The sequence below is a fragment of the Ambystoma mexicanum genome, chromosome 6p (genome assembly GCF_040938575.1).
Source record: "Ambystoma mexicanum isolate Mex_15411 chromosome 6p, UKY_AmexF1_1, whole genome shotgun sequence".
Taxonomy (NCBI): Eukaryota; Metazoa; Chordata; class Amphibia; order Caudata; family Ambystomatidae; genus Ambystoma; species Ambystoma mexicanum.
In genome coordinates this window covers 1,261,964,022-1,261,987,352 of record NC_090935.1, presented here as the reverse complement: position 1 = coordinate 1,261,987,352, position 23,331 = coordinate 1,261,964,022, and the positions used below count along the sequence as shown (strand labels likewise).

The 23,331-nt window shown below is 43.9% G+C and overlaps 1 protein-coding gene across 6 annotated transcripts in view; it reads left to right on the top strand.

Annotated features, from left to right (window-relative positions):
- LOC138510347 (glycine N-phenylacetyltransferase-like) overlaps positions 1–23,331 on the top strand; it is a 264,370-nt gene that overhangs the window by 43,189 nt on the left and 197,850 nt on the right. For all 6 annotated transcript variants that reach the window (XM_069625923.1, XM_069625920.1, XM_069625924.1 and 3 more), the window contains exon 2: positions 13,940–14,069. In XM_069625923.1, coding sequence (XP_069482024.1) covers positions 13,992–14,069 — 78 coding nt within the window. In that variant the 5' untranslated portion in view covers positions 13,940–13,991. The remainder of the gene's footprint in view (positions 1–13,939; positions 14,070–23,331) is intronic.

Here is a 23,331-nt window from a genome sequence, read left to right as displayed (position 1 = left end):
TGTGAGGTTCAGGATAGGTTGTTTTGAACACCAGGATGGCTTTTCAGTTACCGACATCCTGACACGGACAGAGTTTTAGTTTCTAGGTAGGGAAGTTCCTCTTTAGAATAGGGCTACAGAGGTGTTTTTTTCAACCCATTTTAATTTAATAAAATTGTCTTTAAACAAGAATGCAATAACCTTGTGTCCGGCTCTCATTTCTGACCCCTCTCAGGACACACACTGCGTAATGTCTTCAGTCGTAGATGTAGTGTGCCAATCGGATGAAATGTATGTTTCTTCTTTCTCCTGATTGATAGCAGAGTCCATGTGCAAATTATACGTGCTAGGTCCGCAAGAGAGCAGACTTTCTCTAGCTTCACCTAGAAATGTGCTGATTTGACTTGAGGAAATGCCTAGTGCGAAAGACCTAAAGGCATCTTCACACCTACTCCTTTTTGATCCTCTTCTAAGGTGGCCAGGGAAAGGCCATCACTCTTGGATCCTGACCCTGGGGGTGGAGATGCGAGGGACGCTCACCTGGGTAGAGGGTCCTTGAGGAGTGGGGAGAGGATGTCTTTTCTTTAGGCAAGACATGGTATCCCCCTTTCCCTTGTGTAAGTAAACCTTACCCTCCATCTACCTTCATAGGGTGTTACCACTCAATCCATCTAATCTCCCCTCAGTCATACCACTCTGGTACTGAGACTAGGAAGAAGCCTGAAAACTATTGTGAGGGTTAAGCATGTCCAGAGAACACCAGTAATTGTGGTCAGGCAATTTGACTCCAGGGCTCGCACCTGAAACCTGTTAAAAGGTCATAGGTGCGTAAAAGGTGGAGTCGGCCGCAAGAAAGAGGAAACCAGCAGGAGAGAAGCCAGGCTGGGAGAGACGGGCCTGAGAGGGGAGAATTTCTGCCCAGAAGGGGGCTGCCGAGGAAAGTCTTACCTGGAGGCAGGACGCCGGCTCTAGCAGAGGAGAGACCGTGAGAGGGGGGAAGCCATTGGAGACTCCTCTGCCTTGTGCCCACAGCCAGAGCTGTGGGACACAGAAGACTCCTGAGTGCTGCAGGCCACCGGTAGCGTCCGCTTGTGAAGAGAGGAGCTACCGGCAACCCACAGCAGAGCTTGCTCTATGCGAGCGCTACTCGCGTAGCTCCTGAAAAGTGTGCACGGAGCCGACAGAAGCCAAGAGAAAGAAAAGAGAAGATGCCCAGAGGAGCCACCAAGGACCGGTGAGTAAATTGAAGGGAACACTTGTACCAGGGCGCTCCTGGGGCTATAACGGGGCATATATTGTTGCCAGATGAACTGGAGACTGTCTGAAAGTAATGGTAAACCCAAAGTGAGGGGTTTTGAATATCGAGCAAACGCTAAACTATAAGGAAAGAAAAGCCTACATATATAAAGCAAGCATTATTGAATACTGAACTAAAGGAAAGCTTTGATAAGCCTACAAATGAAATGAAAGCATGTGAAAACATGCATAATAAACAGTTAAAGACAAAATTCATCTTTATGAATAAAGTGAAGCAAGTGATGAACACATATGAAGAGTTTGAAAGCAAAGTGGTGAAATTGAGTTAGTGCCATGGATCGAATAGTGTGGATGAACACACTATGGCAAAGCCAAGAGACTGGTAAGCAGAAAACCACAATGTTGCAAAGCCAAGAGACTGGCAAGGAGAAAACAAGGTGAATGTGAACCAGAGCACAGGTGCAGTGACAGAAAACCTGTGTGGGCAAGAAAGACTAGGATTATCGGCTGCGTGACCTGTAATGGATGGGCCGTGTGGTCCGTTTCAATATATATTTTTATTTTCCCAGTACACTATGTAGGAAAACATTGTACACTTGAAATGCAAGAATTCACACGCACTCCCAGCTAAATTATCAAACTGGCTCTTTATGGACGTTTATTAACCCAAAACAAAAGCATACATAAGTGCATAAAATTCAGTAAAAAAGTTGATTAGATAGAATACGTCACCATTGGCATAGTTGCAAGCCACTACATCGCGCCAAAAGAACTTCACTGGACAGCTTCCAGACCAGGTTGGCAGAGAGAATCTCCACGACGGGACCGGAAGTAAAAGATGTGTCCACCCTTTCCCCAGGACAGAAGCTTTTTTTTCTCTGTAAGCCTAATCCGGTACTCTCCAATTTAAACATCCCACAAATGCAGGCTAGTACTTTTCCAGCTCTCAAAGTTCACCTGTTGCCAATTCCCATGGATTGTCGGCTGAACAACCCATGGTCATCTGAAGAGGTTATGTCGACTGCTGTGCTGAGCACATCCAGAATGCATTTCACACATACCCCATGTTTTTTAGTCAAAGAAATTTTCATTTTTTTAAATGCATTACAGATAGCCTGTCTGGAAAAAGCCAAGGAAAAGTAAAGATAACAAATTTTCACTTGTGAATTAGATTGCTGATGTGAATTCACTAAATAGCAATCTGTGTAAACTATTCAAGAGCTCGAAGAATTGTGAAGTCAACCCGGAACTGGTTTTGAGAATTAAGAGACTTGAACTGATTGTGAGTTGGCAAGCTGGAAGAGCTGACGCCTTGGGGAAAGGAACGCTGAGGCCTTTTTGGAACTGTGTTGTCTTCTTGGTGAAGGAAACCCTGAGGTCTTTTGGAACTGCTTTGAACTTGGGGAAGGGGAGCTGGAAACTAAAGCCAAGAGCTGGAAGGAGCTCACAACTTTATTTGGAACACTATTTCTTATATTTTGCTGACCTCCATACCCATTGTTTAGCTTTAGTTGTGAGGGCAAGTATAGATGTTGGACACAGACAGACTTTTAAGTTGAACTTACTGACTCAGACTATCCTTTGTTTATTATTTAGGTAGCAAGTTAGCCCTTACACCATCTTGACATTAAGTTAATAAAAGTATTTTGTTTAAACTTTGAATCTGTTGACTGTGTCTTGCTTCATGATGCCCTCGCACTAGTAAGAATTGAAAAGCGAATGGGATACAGTGGCAGTGCTGGTGCAGTGACCTTAAAACTGTCAAGGCAATAAACATCCTCCTAGGAGCTTGGCAGTAGATTCATTCTAAAGTGGCATGTTAGGAACAGATTCACTAGACTTTGCATAGGAGTTGATACCGAGAAGTACCCGGAAGTGCCCCTTTGCCTGTAACTCTTCTCCTCCTGCTGCCGGTTGTGGATTTGGATCAGCGTTCCATTCTTAGCACCAGAGATGATATAATGGGTTTGGCTGCATTTTTGGATTAACTTTGCTTCGTTGTGGAAGCTGACTTTGACTTTGACTTACGTTTACTTTGTTTTATAGCTTTTTGAGGTGCTTTTCCCAGCAGCAACTAAGCCACGCCCACTCTGAAGGCAAGGCTTCAAAAATAGCCTCCCGCACGCACCAGCGCGAGCGCACCACGGGAAATACCCGGAAGTACCCGGAATTGCCCCTTTGGTGAGACTTCTCTGAGCAATTCTCTGCTGTCAGCTGGTAAATTTCTGTCCAAAAATGATGCCTCACTCACTCAAAATTCGCATGCCCTCCAAACTTGTTCCGCTGTCTCTGAGGGAGAGCCCTGTTCGACTTTCTCGGACCTCGAATCATGAATACTCCACACCTGTTGGAGGGAAAGGTAATGGCCAGGGGCTTGTGAATGCAGACATTTGCTTGTTTTGTAAAGGCTCTTTATCAGCACATGGAGTCAGAAAAACACTGGAGGAGAACTCAGCACTTAGTGTTATAGCGAGTGTGTGTGACAAGCAAGCTATTTCCATTCCTGTTCAGGCTCCTTTACAATGTTTGTTGCCGGTGTCAGTCACAGCAGACAACTCTGTATCTCTGCGGCCTGCACAATTACATCTAAACAACATGTCCTTAACAGATACTTTGGAAACGGCAGCTAAAATATCTGAAATTGTCGCAGGACAAGTGATTTTGCCATTATTGATCTGGATCCCGATGATTCTGTATTTTCAGACAAGTGTTTGTCTGATAATCTTACATGTTCACTGGTGATGTTCTCTGAGGTTTCACGTAACTCTAGCAAGTCTGTCGTTGTGTCAATGCATACACAGTCTAATACTCCTCGTAGTCACACACATCACCAATGCTTCTTTGCATGTACGCAACGTTGATTCTCAGACTGATGTAACGTTACTGGTGATGAACTCCGCTCTGCAAGCTTTGGGTAATTTATATAATGTACTTGATCGTAGGTTTTTGGCCCAGGAGGAAACCTTAAAAAAAATCTTGTCTTTGCAAATGGAGGGGGTTGATAGGAATATTCAACTTCTTATGCCATGTGTTCACCCCATCCCACCCAAAATAATCGTTTCTTCCATTGCCTGCCAAACAAATGGGAAATATACTTTCCAGTCACCCCCGTGCCCCCTCATGTAAGTTCTAACAGTGCATTAGTGGGAGCCCTCCCCTGCATTAACTTGATCATTTATGATAACTCGACCCAGTTTCCTCCCCTTTCTTCCTCTTTGAACCATGTTCCCTTCTCCCATGAGTCTTTGTTGAACACCTTGCCAAATCAACGAAAAGAATTATACTCAATTTTTGCTCAATCTAAGGTCACGCACTGGAAATTCTCGGAAGTTGCTTGATCGTTGGAAACAACAATGTATCCAAACTGCCAAAAAAATCAACCTGCACATAAGCATGTGGGGAAGGCAGTGGCTAAACAATTTTTTAAAGCGATCTCCTTACCCAGCAAAAATAAAATCATAGCTTCCAAAACCATCAAGAAGAAATATATGCTGCAGAATCAGGCAAGGCTAAAAAATAGCCTCTCAGAGTTTAGCCCAGCGCAGGCCTTAATATACCCTCCTTTAGATGATCTAGTGAGAGAGATCTTGTGGAATCTGCCCCTCTGATTGGTACACAGACTGGTAAAAAGAAATGGGACCTGTTCTTGATAAGGGTTCTAGAGGGGATTCGATGACTGGAGTGACGAGATACAGAGCTGAAATTCGGAGGGCTGTTGATGCGTATATGGCTAGTCCTATCCCGCCTCATTTAGAAATATGTGCAAATTCCACCCTTCCGACGTCGGATAGAATCTCAGTTTGTAAGTCACATGGAGAAAGTCTGTCTGTACACAAGGAGCTTGATGCTTGCTCCTTCCCTCCGACCAGATCACTTCCTGAAAAATTGTTTCTTGGTCCTCAGGTGAAGCATGTTGGTTGCAAAGAAGGCGCTTTGGCAACTCCTTTGCTTCCCTCAGAGGGTCTATCTGCCTCGCGCTGCGTGCCAAGTCCCTTTTATTCTCCATTGGTCCTACCCCAGCTTTCTGAAGCTATTCTAACTTTAATTGAAAATGCTCTGGGTAATTTAAAATCTGTTGGCTCTCATAAAGAAATGTCACCCAGGGTGGAGAACTAAAAAAGAACATGGTGAAAGGGGAACGTTTGAAAGCAAGGAAGCGGCCTGCTATATGCTCGCTAATTCTAAAGTGTAGACCTCTCCCTAGCACCCAATTCGATTTGAATCGCAGAGCAGTGAAGGCAATATTCTCTGACATCCAGATGTTAGAGGACATAGTGTCATCCGACTTATCATTGGTTGAATTTATTGATAATCGCAATTTGAATGCTGTAAGATTGTGGATGCAATCGAGGGTGGTTCAAAATGTGATATGGCAAGCAAAGGGAGGATTACACGATTTAGGTTTCATATTATATATTGATGACAGAGGAATCATTGCATCGCCTGGTGTGAAGGCGCAAGCTGAAACTTTAAACATCCAACCTCAAGAGATCAGAGATCCAAAGAGGACACAATCATTGGTTAAATCATGTGTTTGTGAGTGCACCGCAAAGTCGAACTAACTAGTCTCTCTTGCTTCCCAGCATACAATTTCCTTCTTGAGATGGAATACAAGAGGCTTTAAGCATCTTTTAAATAATGACCAAAACAACTTGAATCAATCTGATATTGGTCTTTTGCAAAAGACTTGGTTGACACTCCCTCCCTTTTCGGATGGTCATGAGGTCCACTTGAATTCTGCATTGAAAGCTACTTTGGGAAGACCCTCCTCTGGCCTATTAATAACTGTAAAGACTAAGATTGGGATGTCCTCCAGCTTTTGGGCAGCGCTGAATAAGTTCATGCTGTTGATCAAAGTAAGGCACCTAAAGGCTACTTATGCAATTCTCAATTTATATTGGAATACAGCTGGAATCACTGATGAGCGTTTCTTTAGCGATTTGAATTGTTTACTAGACATAATATCTCAAGATCAGAGCATCACATATTTCATCCCTGATGGTGATTTAAATTTAAACTGCCTTGAGAAAAAGGGTAAGCAACCCAGTGAGAGACTAATGCACTGGAATTGTCTAGTAAAACACAGAAATCTATTTGTTGAAAGGTGCCTTTTCGTCTGATATACCACCTGCTCCAACCTGGCAAAAAGGCAACACCTCTTCGATAATTGATTATGTCTATGTAAATATGGCATTGTGCTCTATAATGCAAACATTTCATATTAGTACCAACGAGGTGAGTGATCATAATATATTTTGTGCTGAATGGCGTGTTCAAGGGGAAAATCAATCTACTCAACATTCACATGTGCGGGTTGTCTGGTGGTAAATTCGGGTGGGAACCGGCTTTGATGGACAGAGGATGCCTTGATTCATTTCAGTTAATATCACAATCAAATGTGAAAGATGATGACAAAGATTTCAATATGGGGTTGATCTACAGTGATGCAATACAATCAATTAGCCGATGTAATATATCTGCTGGTAATTAAGAGTCATCTACACACTTTTGATAAATCAGTTCATATAAGAAAAACGCTATATCGTGCAGAGCTAAGAAAGCTCTCAAGGCTTCCTCCTCCCCCCCTCAGAGCGGTTCTCACTCGAAGAATACGAACAGCCCATAAGAACTGGATGCAAGGACATAGGTCCATGCTTTACAAAAGAGATTGAGCCAATATGCGGAAGATTTTAGCAGAGAAAAACATTGCTAAAATGTGGACTGTACTGAATCAAGCTCTGTGTGCATCAATTAGATCTACACATTTCCCTAGTTGACACCCAGCAGTGGGTCTCATACTTTGAACATCTGTACTCACTTCCTCTTGACTCAAGGGTTCAAGATCCATTATCATCATCAATTGAGTTTCATCTTAACTTTGATCGAAGTGCAGTTTTGAAGTTAATTAAATCAGCGAGCAATTTGCGAGCTGAGGGCCCTGACGGCACTTCAAATCATGTCATGAAGGCTCATCCAGAGATTTGGGCGTCCATATTGGTTAACATATTTTCAGCCGTAAACCAGAAACAGCAATTGCCGAAAACATGGACTCAATCAATTATGGTCCCAATTTATGAAAAGGGCGACCGACAATCGCCTGTGAGTTATCGGCCAATTTCACTATTAGATGCTCCTGGGAAAATCTTCTGCAGATTGATTCTGAGTGAACTTAATATATGGGCCGATGCAAAACATCTGAAAGACCCCGTGCAATCAGACTTTGTAAACGGACTGGGTACAATACCTAATATACTAGCACTCACCATGATACAAGCGCAGCAAGTAGCGTATGGTCAATCATTATTTTTGGGTTTCATTGATTTCAAAGCTGAATTTGATTCGATAGATAGGACTCTATTATTTGCAAAATTGCGTAAACATCAATGTCCCTCCTCTTTATTAGCCCTAATAATGTTGCTCCACACAGATACATCTATGCAGGTAAGAACGAATCTTAATGGAAAATTGTCCCCAATAATAGCGACGCAAAGAGTATTGAAGCAAGGCAGTGCCTTAGCCTCTTTCTTATTTAATGTTTTCATTTTGGACATTGGGAAGTCGATTATGAATTGTCTGGGTGATCCTCCGCGATTGGGTGCCCAGAGACTCTCATATTTACTCTATGCGGACGATCTGATATTGATGTCCCAAACCCCTAGGGGACTTCAAAATATGCTTGATCAAGTAGGCTCCTATGCATTGGACAACAATTTAGTCATCAACACCCAAAAAACACAAATCATGGTTTGTAATTTGTCGAGGAAAAACTAAATAAAAATGGCAACTACAGCAATGTGAACTTTTAAGCGTGTACCAATACAAGTATTTAGGTGTAACTATCCAGCATAAGAAAACAGTGAGACAATTCACTTGTGAAATCAAAAATAAACTACAATCCTTAATATCTCAATCAAAAATACTTCAAGCAAAGTTTGGAAAGTTCTCACTAAAACACACTATGTTTTTACAAAATGAAAGTTACAGCAATCATTTTGTATGGAGTGGAAGCTTCACTCCCTCAAGATCGCAAGTTTTGGGATCGCATAGAGTCCAAGTATTGGAAAACACTTCTACAACTGCCTTGTAGCACCCCAACAGCGATTTTACTACATGAACTGGGTCTATTGTCGCTGTATTCGCAGGTGACATGGAAGCAATGCGCACTTCTTTGTAAAATGTTGGAGGGATTAAGCAAAACGACCATCTTGGAAATATTAGCACATGATTTAATCACATCTAAGAAAACTTTCTCAATCAGGTGGCGAAATCATGTTTTGAATGCCGCAGCTGATACTGCTGTAACGATTGACCTCATAACTAATCCAGATCGAGCTAAGGTAAACATTTTCCAACATGATTGGTCTGGGAATCTTGCAAAGTGCTCTAACCATAAGGACTTTAATATACATCTGTTTGGCACCAAAAAATATGGTACCATGGCTGACTGTCTTACAAAATGCCCGTTGCAGTATTTCCGGAGGAATTTCTTGAGATTCAGATTGAATCAGTGGAACACCAGGGATATACTGTGTAGGAGGAGGCAGATCATTTCAAAGTTGAATTTTTGTCGCTATTGCTTGAATATTAATCAAAGGCAGACCTTGCAACAGTTTATAATTGACGGTACTGCTTTGAATGATGTAAGACGAAAATGTTTTGAAAGAAAATTAATTGTGCAGGAGTATCTGGATAGAGAACTATGGCATCTTTTATTCTCAAATCCGAGAGTTGCGATACAAATAGCGATAGTACAATATCTTGATATAGTGCTACCAGCCATAGAATACCAGAATGATTAAGAAATGGCTAACTCATCCAGAAAGGGATATATTCATCATTCATCCATGAACTGTTCGATTGTGATGCAATGCCACCAACATGCTGGGCCTAATGAATTTTTCCTTCTTTGAATGTAGTGCATCGTATTGAGAACTGATATATTTTTTCATACATTTTACATTTTATACATGTTTGAGAAAACGTTTATATGTATTATGTTTTTCAGTTTATGCTTTTTTCTTTTTTGTTTGTTTCCGTCTATTTTGTATTTTGTATAAAGAAAAGTAATTTGAAAAGTTGTATTTTCAACTAAACAAATTAATTTAAAATAAAATAAAAGGCTGACCAGACCCGGGACCAGTAGAATTAAGGGTGGGTACATTCCTATGCAGGCACTCCAAGAAAAAAGTAATTGCTCCTCATGCTGTATTGCCACAAACTGGAGTCTACAACATTATTTTGAAATAGTAATGCACAAGTATAAGGTTGTGATATATGTGGCTTTGTTAATTATGAAAGAATAGTTCAGTTTATGTTGCTCTAATAAACTGGACACCTAACTGTATACGCAGCTAGTTACTTTTTTCTTGGAGCGCTTGCCATCCCATCCCTGCAAGCTGGCGCATCAAGTACCCACACGCACGTTATTACTAGAAAACTGACTACCTTAGACAGAATCATCGTGGCTACAAGTTCTGTCAACCAACTACAGTTTTCTTACACAAGTCCCTACCTGCATACAGGAACGTCCCTAGAGCCTGAGGTGAAGTGGATGACAGCTGGTTTCAAGATCCAAGTGGAAGGGATCTATGACAGCTGGTTGGAAGATCAAGGTGCAATGGAGCATGACCATCGGGTTAGTGGGGCTGTGAAAACAAGAGAAAGACCATTAATTATGTGCACTAGGTATCTTCCTGGCCCCTCCCTCCTTCCTTCCCTGCACTTGGGGACCAAACACAAACCAAGTGGAAGGCTCCAGCAGGAGCCACCACTAACAGGAGAGTGAAATGAGCTTCCAGGTTGACAGGATCTTCGGGTCAATGAAAGGATTTTTTCCTGTTCTAGCAGAGGGCATGGCAGGGAAGAAGCACATAGACTGCTTTGTGGTAGGTGAAGTGAGTCATCAAAGAGTGGAGAACAGCACGCTCACATGGGCTCCTTTAGTCTGTGAAAACAAACATAATATTCATACAGGTACTTGGTCCATTTAGTCTTCAGTGTCAGACATGTGCTGTAGGCTGAGGTTCTGAAGCAGGCATGTCATGGAATCCGACGTGGCTGCCTAAACGTGGGTTTGGGTAGAATGGAAGGGAGGTGTGTAGCTTGAGTGGCAGAAGCATATGCCAGAAGCAGCCGCTGACAAAGCAGTAGGACCGAGACAGAATAACTCTAATAATGGTGGGTGTGAATGCCAACAGCAAGAGCAAGATCAGAGCGGTCTGTCGCAGCAACGTATGGCGGCTGTATTTGCCAGGAGTGACCTCTGCAAATGTGGGAGTCAAAAAAGTAATCCGCGTATGCTAGAAGCAACCACTGAGGTTGATTGAGAAAGAGGTGGAGGCTATGGATCCTGATGTGGTGGCTGCAAAATCCAGGAGTGGCCATCATAGTCATAGAGGAACATGGGAACCATACAGTGTGGCGGCGTCAGGGTGGCGGTAACGAGCATGCTGTAAGGCACACATGCTCCCTGTCGTGGCCTGTAAATAGGCGCAAGCAGCATGCAACAGCATCTCACTGCTGGCGAGCCACTCGCAGCCGTGTGTGCCAGTGAAAACTGGCATTGCAAGCAAATGTAGAAGGGAAACCACTGAGTACAGGCTGGTATGGGCAGGTTGGAGGTGGTAGGGTTAAGGGTTGGGAGTTCCTTATTGGTAGAAAGGGTATACCAAAACCAATATCTCAGACTTGAGCATACCGCATTGCAGCAACACGAGTTACACACACAGCAGCACTGCACGTATGTACACGTCAGCGGTTTATGGAAATTAGAATTTTATCTGGCAAGTACCTGCAAACTAGTCATTTTTCATTCTGGCAAATTATTTCTAATTTGCAAATTCCTACATGCATGGCATCCGGGTTGCCTGGTCCCATGCTTCAATGCAAAATATTCTCAAATACAACAGGATTCCTTCATTTAATTAGGACATGACAGCAATTTACTGAGAAGTCCCCTTTAGCATGCATTCAGTATTGGAGAATTCCGTATTATGGACTCTTCTTTTTAATTGTATTTGGTTAAATAAACTTCAACCTTTTACAAAACCCCTATATATTCAATACTTCATAATTCTAAACATTAAATAAAATCATCTTATATCGTACAAGTTCCTACTACAGAAAATACAGAAATAGTTTCTAATACACAATTCATCAATGCTTCTAAGTAGAATGAAAATACATATTGCATGATTTCATTTTAAAGAAAAAACCACAGTTCTTAAAAAAAACAATAACAGCAATACACATTTTTGAGGAAAAACCACACAAACAGTACCTCCCAAAATGAATCACCATCCTTAAATACAACTTAATTGACAATATTGTTAAAATATGAAGTGCGTTGTAGAGTCAGAGCTTCACAAGAAACCATTATACGTCACAGAGTTTCCAGTTTTGTGGCATCCTTGCAAAACTGTCATAAGGCTTACATTTTTTTTATCCAGGCAATGCGTAGTCGTGTTTCCCCGGTAGAAAACAAATTCCATCGGAATCGACTCAAGTCTTCTTTGTAATAGCAATTCATGAATTTATTGAAATACAAAGCCAGTACCCCTAGTTTTTTATGTTCCCAGCTCAGATGTTGCATGGATGTATACTCAGAAATTTAGCAGTAGTGCAACACCAATCCCATTGATAAAGGGATCTCTTATCCTGGTTGGGCATAGTTTCCAATTCCACCCTGGTTTTACCTATATCGTCAAGGATCGAAACACATAGATTCTCCAACATCACTATTGTACGATATTTCTTACCAGTCTTTGCTTCATTTAGTTCTTCACGCAGGGTATTAGCTGTAGGGTTTAAGATATTTCTATATATCGTTAAGAGCCTCCACTTGCAGTGGCTATAATCCTATTTCATATAGCATTGCCGCAATTGGCACAGCATTGGAACCTCTTAAGATCCAGTGCCAGATAATTGCCTCAAGCATGTCACAGAGGCTCATAACGTCCGGACAAAGGAGCTCTGCCCCATACAATAACTTTGGAACAACTTTCCCCTCATAGAAATGTATAGAAGGCTTAATCGAGACATTCCGTACCTTTGATTCTAATCATTTGATTTGATAGTATCATAGCCCTTAGTTTTAACTGCTGTTCCATACATTTCTTGTTTGATTTGCTACAGATGGCGAAACCCAGGTAGACCAGATTCTCCACAGGCGCTAAACTTTCCATCTCCTTCTTCCACTTGGTCTTTGTTTCATCTATTACCAAAGAATTATCTTTAGACAATTTTAAAAGCAGACAAAAGCCTCTGAAGGCCCAAGGATGTTTGGTCAAATAAAAGGAAGGCATTGGCATATGCCATCCAGCCGATGCCGAATTGACCTATCCTTGGTGGCACAAATGAAATAGGAGCTAACTATTCATTAACATCAGAGATGTATAAATGGAAGCGGCAGTGGGTCAATATGTACCCCTGCCTCAGACCTGAGCAGGTCTCTATCTTACTGGATAGTTGGCCGCCCTGGTCTAGTCTAACCGAGATTGAGTTATTCTCATGAAACTGCATTATCAGTTTCTGCAATCTGTCAGGGATTTTCCATTTATCTAGTTTAGACCAAAGAAGATGACGATCTACCCTGTTGAACGGGCAGATAGATCGATTGAGGCCATTAAAACAGAGGTATAATTACCAGACCACACTGAATCCTGAACACACCTAGTAACTATCCCATTAAGATTGTTACTATGGACCTTTTGAAAGCAAGTTTGACACCTATTTAAACGATTTACTTCAGCGACCCAGGATTCCAGATGGATCAGTAAGAGCGATGCAAATCTGTGTCTAGAATGGTAGTGGAGCAGTCATTCTTTGGGTCGGTCCTCGCACCCCTCTTGTATAGCAAAATTACATATGCGTTGTACCAAGAATCTGGATATCTGTCGCCCCTCATGGTGTCTTAGTAATCAAAATGGGGGCAGGGGGGATTGCATACCAAACAATGTGTGGTTTATTATGGGTCCATAAATTATGTAATGAGCTACTCCTTTTTCGTCTGTGTTAGCGGAGAGCATGTATGCATTCCTCTTGACACTCCCCACTCACCCCCATAAACCATTCCAGGCACTGGGCCTGATCACGACCTCGGCGGTAACGCTATTAACGCGGGGGATATTAGCACGACCGCCATAGCCCCCAGCGCTAATAGCGCGGGATCACGAGTTGGGGGGGACTTGGAAGTCCCCATTGAGCCCATTCCGGAATGCCCCATTCCCCATTGGGCTCAATGGGGAAAATTTGCGCTCTTACCGCCGGCAGATTTCCCGCCGGCGGTAATAGCGCGAATTTTCAGCAGATTTCCCCCCAGCCAAGAGCTGGGGCGAAATCTGCCGAAGCCCTGATTCAGCGGACCCTTAAATCCGGCGGTAATAGCGCTACCGCCGGATTTAAGGGTTACCGCCGAGGTCGTGATCAGGCCTGTCTGGACTAGTTTATGGGGACAATTCAGAGTTTGTAAGTAGCATATGGTTCCCCATTCCTGAAATATAAAACCTACCACGTGGATTTGTTTACCTTGTACTGTACATTCTTTTTTTTTTTCTTTTTTCAAACTCCCAGAAACAACTTGAGCTTTGCTCGTGATGTTCACAATATTGCCATTGTCGATGGCGAGCAGTTCTTAATTTTATATGCACATGGCGTTCTCACTTTGAATGTTTTACATCTTGTATCCCTCTGTTTTACTCCATAGGAGCTGTGCAGAATTCTTAACTATCCCAGTGGTCACCAGCCTGGTTTTCAGAATGCTTCTGTTGAATTGCTCCCGCAAACTAGCATCACTTGAGAAGCTTCTTTTGAAGAACTTTCCAGAGTCTCTGAAGGTAAACAAACACTCTGTGGATGCTAGAACTAACCAATTGTATTCCCACCTTATCCCAATCAGCCACTTAGATCCAGGCAAATTTAATTGAAAGAACCTGTGATGGATTCACACTTGTGACTTGTGGGCTTGCTTCCCTTTGCCCTCTCATTTCCTCTGTCTCACCTTTCTTCGAGGTCCTTAAAGATAAGGTGTTACACCTTGATATCTGCTCTCCCACAACCCCCTGCAAGACAAGTGAAAACCTAAGAGTGGAAAACCAAAAGCTCCATCCTTATATTTGTTATCCATCGTTTTTGTTTCCAATCTCTCGGCAGTCTGGTGTTGCAAGACTGAGTATGTGAGGGTGGAGGAGCAGCGACCTCAACGTGAAGAGTTTATATTCCATAAGCACTGTCCCAGCATATTGACATTTGCTTTAGTTTTTTTTCTTACTCCTTTGGCAAGAGAGGTGCTTTTTACCTCCACTTGCCTTTGTAACACCTTCATTTGGACAGGCATGGGCCAGTCCTAAGGTTTGAACCCTGTCCCCAACTCTACCTTTTTGTGTAGCACTACAACAGTTGTTATAGCTGGTAGTGTAGATGGATCCTGGACCCCAATTCTTTTTACCCATCGGGCTTTTCAACCCAAGAAGTATCTTCTTGATGGGCTGGCAGCTGTGTTCTTTTTCTATTTTACTTGTGCACTACTATGCACCTTTACTAGGCTGGTAGCAGTGTTCTTGTTCTATTTTACTAGTGCGCTGCTATGACCCTTTACTGCAAGGTTGCCTTTTGGACCAGTGCAGTGTCTCGAAACTCGTTGTTTAAGCACTTTCTTTGTGATCGACTGGCTTTGAGGACCTACTTCCTGTTTAGCAGTTGGGACGGTAACACATTCTTGCATGCTCTGTCCATATCACTAGAAGGGTACTTGTGTGCCTGGAACTGGTTTGGAAACGTAGTGGCCCAAGACAGCCTAATCCACATCCACAACTGGATTCATGCCATGGATGCATCTGAGCTGGTTATCCAGGATTGGATAACCTCTCGGAGAGTTTGAATATAGCATGCCACCTGATAGGTGGGCTGTGGAGGGCCCTAGCCCAGTACCTCATGTTTTGGAGAGATTTTGGAGCCATTTAACAGTCAACTACTGGAATCTGAATCCCTGAGTGGACTAAGAAGAATGCATGGACAGCAGCTGCACCTGCCACTGCCAGAGGAAACAACTGTAACGCAAAGCTCTGCCTCTCTCAACCAGGAAAAGCAAAGCTGTTCAAAGTGATCCCATCCTGTGAACCAGTAGGTAAAACTGATTCACTGTCTGATTCCTTTGTTTGAGCCCTCCAGTAGCTCATTGGACTTGCGATCTGCTTCACCCAGGAAGGTCTGCATATCCTGAGTCACGGCCTTCTCTTGTGTCTGAGCAAAGAACACTTTCATTACTGCTTTCTCACTGGCTGCATCATTGTGGGACATTTTGGCTCCTGGCTCTACTGCTCCTGGCCACCAGGCTGAGGTAGCTTGCTGGATGTGAGTCTCTTTGCCATCCATGCTGCCTGCAAGCCCTTGCCGAGTAAATGCAGAGACTGCTTGCATGTTGGATCTTCTGCCCTTATTCAGCATGGGATTTCAAGCAGATTGCGTCCTTTGTTGGTATCCTAGGCTTCAGCTACATGCATCATTTGGAACCGTAAGTTCACAAAAGGAAACCGAAGCCGCTGCTATTAGGACCCACCTCTGACACCTGAACTCGCCTCTGCACCCATGATCCTTGAGCCTTTTACATGCAAACCATGTGAGAAATCTTCTGACTTCCTCTCAGACACAGGTCTTGCTGCATTTCCTTTTTTTGCTCACACTCTCGAATGGAATTCCTTACCTGTAGCTAGTGTGACGAATCTTGACATTTTGTTCCTTCTTCCTTGGCGGAGCCACCTCCTTTCAGGTTTGGGAGGTGAGCCAACTAGGCAGAACCCTCCGTAGGGGTATGGGACAGCTGGACCTCACTGGGAGTGACCCCCACCAGGGACTCACATTTTGGTGAGGATCTCAATACAACTGAGACATTGGGCCTCATCACGAGTCTGGCGGTAACCCTTAAATGTGGCGGTAGCGCTATTACCACCGTATTTGAGGGTCCGCCAGATCATGGCTTTGGTGGATCCGTGGCAAAATTGCCGATTTTCGGCGCGATTACCGTCGGCAGTAATGGCGTGAATTTTCCTCATTGGGCCCAATGGGGAATGAGGAATTCCCGAATGGGCCCAATGGGGAATGGGCAATAACCCTTCCGCCAAACCTGTGATCCGGCGCTAATGGCGCCGGGAGTTTGGCGGTAGGGCTATTATCGGCGGCGCTAATGGTGCCGGCGTTACCGCCCAACTCGTGATGAGGCCTATTGCGTCTAAATAATGTGTTTTTGCCTTTCCAATTCTCAATAATTTAGATATATATTTTACTGGAAGGCAATGTGCTTTTTTGGAACACAAGAATTCATTTACGCTCCATTTACATTTTGAATTAAACACTTCTCAGGTCTGTTTACTATCTCAATTAAAGATTACAAACTTCAGAAAAACAGAAGCATGATACAAATGAAAAGAAAACACAAATGTAATCCATCACCGTTAGCTTTGCTTTGAAACAGCTCATCTCTGCCAAACACTTCGCTGGAAACCACAGGTTGGAAGAGAGTCACTCGCCAATGTGAACAGGCTGAAGGAGCACGCCTGCTTCTGTCAGCCCAGCCGAAGTCTAAAAGGAGTGAGAGTGACCTGATTTTACTCTGTCTGATGTATTTCACTCTAATGCCAACCTAGTATTTTTCCAGCGAGGTTTACTGTCAATAAAGTTCCACAGATGCTCGACCAGTGCAGCCATCGAACCTCGCTGCTTTGTAAGCAACTCATGGTTTCTCATGAGAGCCAACAAATCTTACCTTCAGCTTCTTGTGGAATGCACAACAAACTTGGTCACACAAAAACAAGCTGTCTTTCCACGGCTTCAGCAAATACACACTACGCTCAGAAATGGGCTTTTATTTCAACTTGGAGTCATATGTTAATTTGTGTTCACAGAATGCATTTCACCTAGACTCCATCTTGGAATCAAATATTACATTTTTAAATGCATTACATCTGGTATTCCCAGAAGTGGATCTGACTGTCAGCTGTGTAAGTCCAAATAATATAGAAAGTGCATTTGAACAGTTGGCTCAAGGAAATGCTGGCCTCGCAATGGGCTTGATAGTTAAACACATCCATTTGGAATCTGGTAGCAAGAATAAAAGGACTTTTCCCCCTTGAGTGAAGGAGGAGAAGTGATTTGCAGAGGGGAGCCATCAACGTCATTAGGTGGTGGAGCATTGCTGCTGAGCGGAGCTGGCTGTGGTGTGGAGAAGGACCCAGAGACAAACGGGGAGAGAAGCCAGAGAAACGTGGCTGACGAGGAACAGGGCTGTGCGGAGTTAGCAAAGCCGAGCGAAGCCGGGCGCGAGGGAAGGCGTCGCCATGTGGAGGGCCTGGAGCCCAGCAAACCATGCTGGACCCGGCTAGCGAAAGAGGAATGAGTCCCCTGCTCACACTACGCGAAACCAGAAAGACCAACGTAGTGGCAAGTGAAGAAGCACTCCCACTTGTATTCCAGAGAGGATGCCCAGCAGCTGGGGAGAATGCCAGCTTCTCCGGGTCGAAGTCACCTCGCTGGAGAAAGACCTACTATGGAGAAGTTATGCAGGTTGCTCACAGTAGAGGGGGGGGATACAGAGACTAGACTGAGGGAACTGGAGAAGGAACAAAGAGTCTTGATCCCTGCGGGGGGTAACCAGGTGGCTAGAGGGAGAAAGACATAAATAATAAGGGAGCTGTAAAAACCCAATCCTTGGAATCAGGCAAATGGCTCAAAGCCACACACAAAAAACCAAAAGAAATATATGTACTAGGAGGGTATACAAATACTCCTACGAATTCCGTGAGAAACTCGTAACGAGCACCAAGGGAGCCGGTACTACCCCCATATAAAGCAAGTAAGGAATCATCCCAAAGGGGAACCTGAATGAAGCAAGACTGGAATCTAGTGTGGAAAGACCCAGGTAGTTGGTTGATGAGGGTTCAAGAAATATCCCTTCAGCTATGACCACTGAGAGAATGTACTTTTTTTGTAACTTGAGAGTTTATGCTATGTACCTGAGGAAAACCATTTCTTCATTTGGAACTCTGACAAGACAGACACGAACCGATAGTCAGGAGACCTGTGTCCTATTAAATAATTGTGGGTACTCAAACTAGGAGAGATTCTTGGAAATACTGGGAGACGGCAGAGTAAAGGACACTGAGGGCAGCTATATTGCCCGCTTTCCTTTATTCTAAATGGTACGTTCAGTTTAGAGGTTGGAATTTGGACAGAGGACAAGGTTTATTATTTTGACTAATTTTGACGCGCACCCTTAGTTTAACTTGTTAGGTAGAGAGCTTCCCTATTAGCAATAAGGTCAGTAAGGGGTTTTCTTGAATTTAAATAAAACGCAAGTAGTAAAAGTATGCCTTCTGGTCTGAGTCTTTCTTCTGGTACGCCACACTACCCTGTGCTTAGTCTTTAGTGAAGGAACTTGAGTATAGGAATCTTAAGTATGTCCCTCTGACTTCCCAGATGGGTGGTTGTCCTTTTTTCTTCACAGGACCACATAAGCACAAACCTATTTGGTGTAGAACTATAACAACATTATAACTATTTACTTTTATGCATTCAATCTCCGAGTAATTTCCTACTACATTTACACCCCTTTGTAATGGATTTTTACATACCTCTTAGCCTTGGTGAACACTTGATCATGGATTAGGGCTAAACTCATTAATACCTTATTTAACTTATAGTGACTCTGGACTTTATGCACATTATTGTTATATACCTTACTAGCTCGGGTCCCCAGCGTTGCCTGTGTCCTGATCGAGTGGTGTCACATGTGCCCTGGGGGATGTTGCTCTTGTCCTCTTGTCGGCAAGTCTTAATTCAGTTTGCTCTGGTGTCTCATTTTCCCTGGATAAAGTTGCTCTTGTCTTCTGGTCGGCAAGTCGTGCTGCTGTTTGTTGTTGTGTTTCAGAACCTCTTGATATTGATTTTTGCTTTGCATCAGTTGGAGCTTTCCCAAGTGATGTTTGATTTTTGTGCAGCATGATTCAGTGGTATTACCCAAATTGTTCGTTTACAATTGTTCGAATTAACAATTGACCGAATTTAAAGGGTCACAATTGAACTTTTTCACAATTGACTATATATATATATATATATATATATATATATATATATATATATATATATATATATATATATATATATATATATATAATGGGTTTTGGGGGGGTTTGGCGTTGGGTGGGGGGTTCCCCCCCCCCACATATATGTTACAATTGACCTTCACAATTCGGTCAATTGTGAAAAGGTCAATTGTAATTCGAACAGTTGTAAAACAAACAATTTGTATACAACCAATTCAGTCACTCAATGGCTTCAGCACATTTGAGAAAGTGTCCAAGAAAGATTGATTGTGCTCTCTTCTTGTGAATTAACTTAAGTAAACTGTAACCTTGCCATTTCCCATATTGGAGTGGCGTGATAAAAAGTCTTTTTCTTAATTACCTTTAAAAATGCTTTAATAAACACTTTCGAACTATATACAGTAGTAATACATCTCAAAGGAATAACCAACACATCAAACATTTTGCTTCAGACCCGTTTCCTAATTTTGCCTCCTTCTAGTACCTACTGTAGTGAATTGGGGTGAGCAACAGCAAATGAGGGTGTCTACAGAGTGAATGGTTTGCATCCAAACATAGACTACAATCTTGCCCCAGACAAGAAACATATCTTATCGTAGCAGGAATGCCGATATTGTTCAGGTACTGGTAGTTCAACAGGGCCATCTTTATAAACAGGATTTATTGGGCGGGTGGCCGGAGATCAGCTTGTTTGCTTTCACCCAGAAGCAGAGAGCTCCAAACTTGGTTCAGTCCCTGCAGCTAAAGCCCCAGCAGACGCAAAGTAAGGCGAAAAAAAAAACCTCCTGTCTGCAACAGTGATAAACACCACTCGAGGGCTTAGGGAGCAGCAAGCATGCAGGTAACGCGTATGCGTGTGCCTTTGTCACAAAGGCCGTGAGGGTGCAGAGCTGCTTGCATGCGATTTCCTTATAAAAATTAGTAATCTGACATGAACCCGGGCTTATCAGAACACACAACCTGCAACGGTTTATACCCATGTATAAATCAGCGGCAGGTATGTGAAACTAGAAACAAAATGGCTTACTTGTAGAAACAAACAGACTGGAGGACCAATCGCATCATACTGACATCACTAACTACACATGCAATTAGGTACTACTTACATCCCAAGACACTAGAGCAACACCCAGAAATCAGTACATGAACATTTTCATTGATTTCTTTTTTTTTTTAAGTGTATATCTATTACAGTCACGTGTTTATTTTTAATGCAAAATACTTTTAAACATGTTAAATAACTTAAAACCTGTAGTACATATTTTTGAAAGCATCACACAAGTGTCAATACTTTTTATTAACATATGGGGCACCATTTTGGAAGTGAAAATGGCTGACAAATTTAGCACACAATACAAATGCAGGTAAAGAGTGTAAAAGGGGTGAGGTTATGGGTGGAGATAGGTAGGACGCACAGCCGGAGGAATACAGCATAACCTTCTTTATTTAATCTTCAACATTAACTGGCGCCAAGCGCACCTTCCCCTTAAACTCCCCCCAACTCGCGTCACTCGTCCCACCCCTTCATGGACAGGCCTAACTCTTAAAGGCGCGGTGGTCCGTAACACCACCCCCGGACAAATGTTCAAACGTCGGGACCAGCACTCTTCAACCAGTCATACTGGTCTCTTGATCACTTGCTGTGGCCTCTCATATCGGGTCTCCGCTTCTTCTCCGACTGTGGTGTCTTCACCTGGTTCCGTCGCATCGGCGGTTCCCCCAGGTGGAATCCACAGGTCATCCCGTGGCTCCCGCGGCACCGGCTGCAAGCTAGAGTAGGTGATTCGCTCTCTTCTCTTTTGAGGAAGTGTTTGAATTGTGAACAGTTCCTCGTAACAGCTTTATCTTGGTCCTGCGCTGTCACCATTGTGCCCTTTATGGCCGTGACTCTCATGGGGCTAGGTGCGTACCGCGAATCAGTCTTTCTAATCATGGGCTGTTGCCCTAGGACCTCGTCTCCGATTTGAAAGTCTTTTGGTGTCGCTTTGTGCCTTGTGTCAGTGTCCTGTTTAGCTTTCTCTGTCACCTCTGCGTCTCTGTGAGCCACTTCGGCATCAGTGTCATCTGGGGTCGGCGAACTTCATAAGATGCGGGTGTGCACGTCATACCGGACCATGAGCTCTGCAGGAGTTTTGTTTGTGGCCTCATGGGGAGTGTTTCGATAGTCTCTGAGGAGCCGGCACAGTGCTTGGTGTGGGTTGACTGCTTCAATGCAGGCTCTCTGGATCGTCTTCTTTATTGACGCCATAAAGCGTTCTGCCATGCCGTTCGCCTGTGGCCATCGAGGTGTTATTTTCAGATGTTTGAATCCTAGGTGTCTTGCTAATGCTGCAAATTCGTATCCGTTGAAAGGTGGCCCATTGTCAGACTTGATCACCCTGGTAATGCCCCATTCACTGAGTACTTCATCTAGAACGGCAGCTACCTGGAGAAATGCTGTAGTGGCTAGTTTCTTGACGATGGGGAATCGCGAGTACTCGTCAGTCAGGAGGAGGAAGTAGTCTAATGATTCCATTGGTCCATAGAAATCAATGGCTACCCTTTCCCAGGGTCGATCTGGTATTTGAGTGTGTTGCAGGGGCACAGGAGGTTCAGCGGGCGACGTGCACTGGCAGGCGTGGCAGTTCTTTATCCATTTGTTCACTGCTGAGTCCAGAAATGGGAACCATATGTGGCATCGTGATTGCTTTTTCGTGTTCTCGGCTCCATGGTGCCATGTGCAGTACGGACAACATCTGCCCTCAGGGCGGCGGGGATGACGATGAGGCAGCCCCTGAGGAGTATACTGTGGTCTTTCATGGCCAGCTCATTGTGTACTCTGGCTAGCCTTTCTATTTCCTCTTTACACACCCCTTGGTGAGCCAACATTGCACGTCGGTAGTCTCTCCACTTGTTGGCTGAAGTGAGACTGATGGCGAGTGAGGTCGTGGAGTCCGCTGCAGAAGCCGCAGCGACCGTTTCCATCAATAGTGCAGGTGGTAGCGAGTTCGCCACCACATAATTGATGTATCCGACATCACCTCCTCGGGACAGTGGGGGCCCCGCCGGATATCTTGACAAATAGTCAGCGGGGTTCAGGTCGCCTCCAGGGCGGTGTATGTCATAGTCATATTCTTGAAGGCGAATGCCCCAGCGTTCCATCCTTGGAGGCATTTTCGTGTGCGGGTTACCAAAGAGCGAGAGCAACGCCTGGTGGTCAGTTATTAGCGTGAATTTTTTTCCAATCAGGAAGTTATGAAAATGTTCGCAGGCCCAGACTGCGGCCAGGCTTTCCTTCTCGGCCTGCGAGTAGGCTGCCTCAGGGGGGGCCAATGCCCTACTTGTATATGCCACAACGTGTCTCGGTATCAGCACCACTCGTCTGTGCTATAATGGCTCCCAGGCCCACAGGGCTGGCATCCACTATCACTTCGTGCCAGGACAGGTTGAAATAGGCTAGACAGTGAGCCTCTATGAGCGCTTGTTTGATCGCACTAAACGCGCATTGGCAGGATGGGGACCAGTCAAACATTGCGTCTTTCTGTAAGAGTTTCCTGAGCGATTCCGTGAGCGAGGCGTAGTGAGGTATGTACCTGGCGCAATATCCGGCCATGCCAAGGAAAGAGCGGACGTCGTTCTTTCAATTTGGTGATGGTGTCCACTTTCTCGGGGTCAGGCGTCGTCCCCTCGCTCGAAGATGTGACCAGAAAATGTTTGCTTTGATTTGCTAAACCGACATTTGTCGATATTAAGCGTGAGGCCAGCAGCTTGTACTGCTTTGCATGTGGCGAGGAGAGCAGCGTCATGAGTCTCTTTAGACAAGCCAAAGATGAGGATGTCATCACTGTAGTTTAAGGCTCCCCTGATTGGTCTGATGATCTGTCTCACAGCCTCCTGGAATATTTCGGCTGCAGACGAAATGCCAAAGTTCAGACTCCGGTATCTGAACAGACCGTCGTGCGTGGCAAAGGTCGTTATTACTCTGGAGTTGGGGTGTAGTTCCAGTGGGTGGTCCCTGTATCAG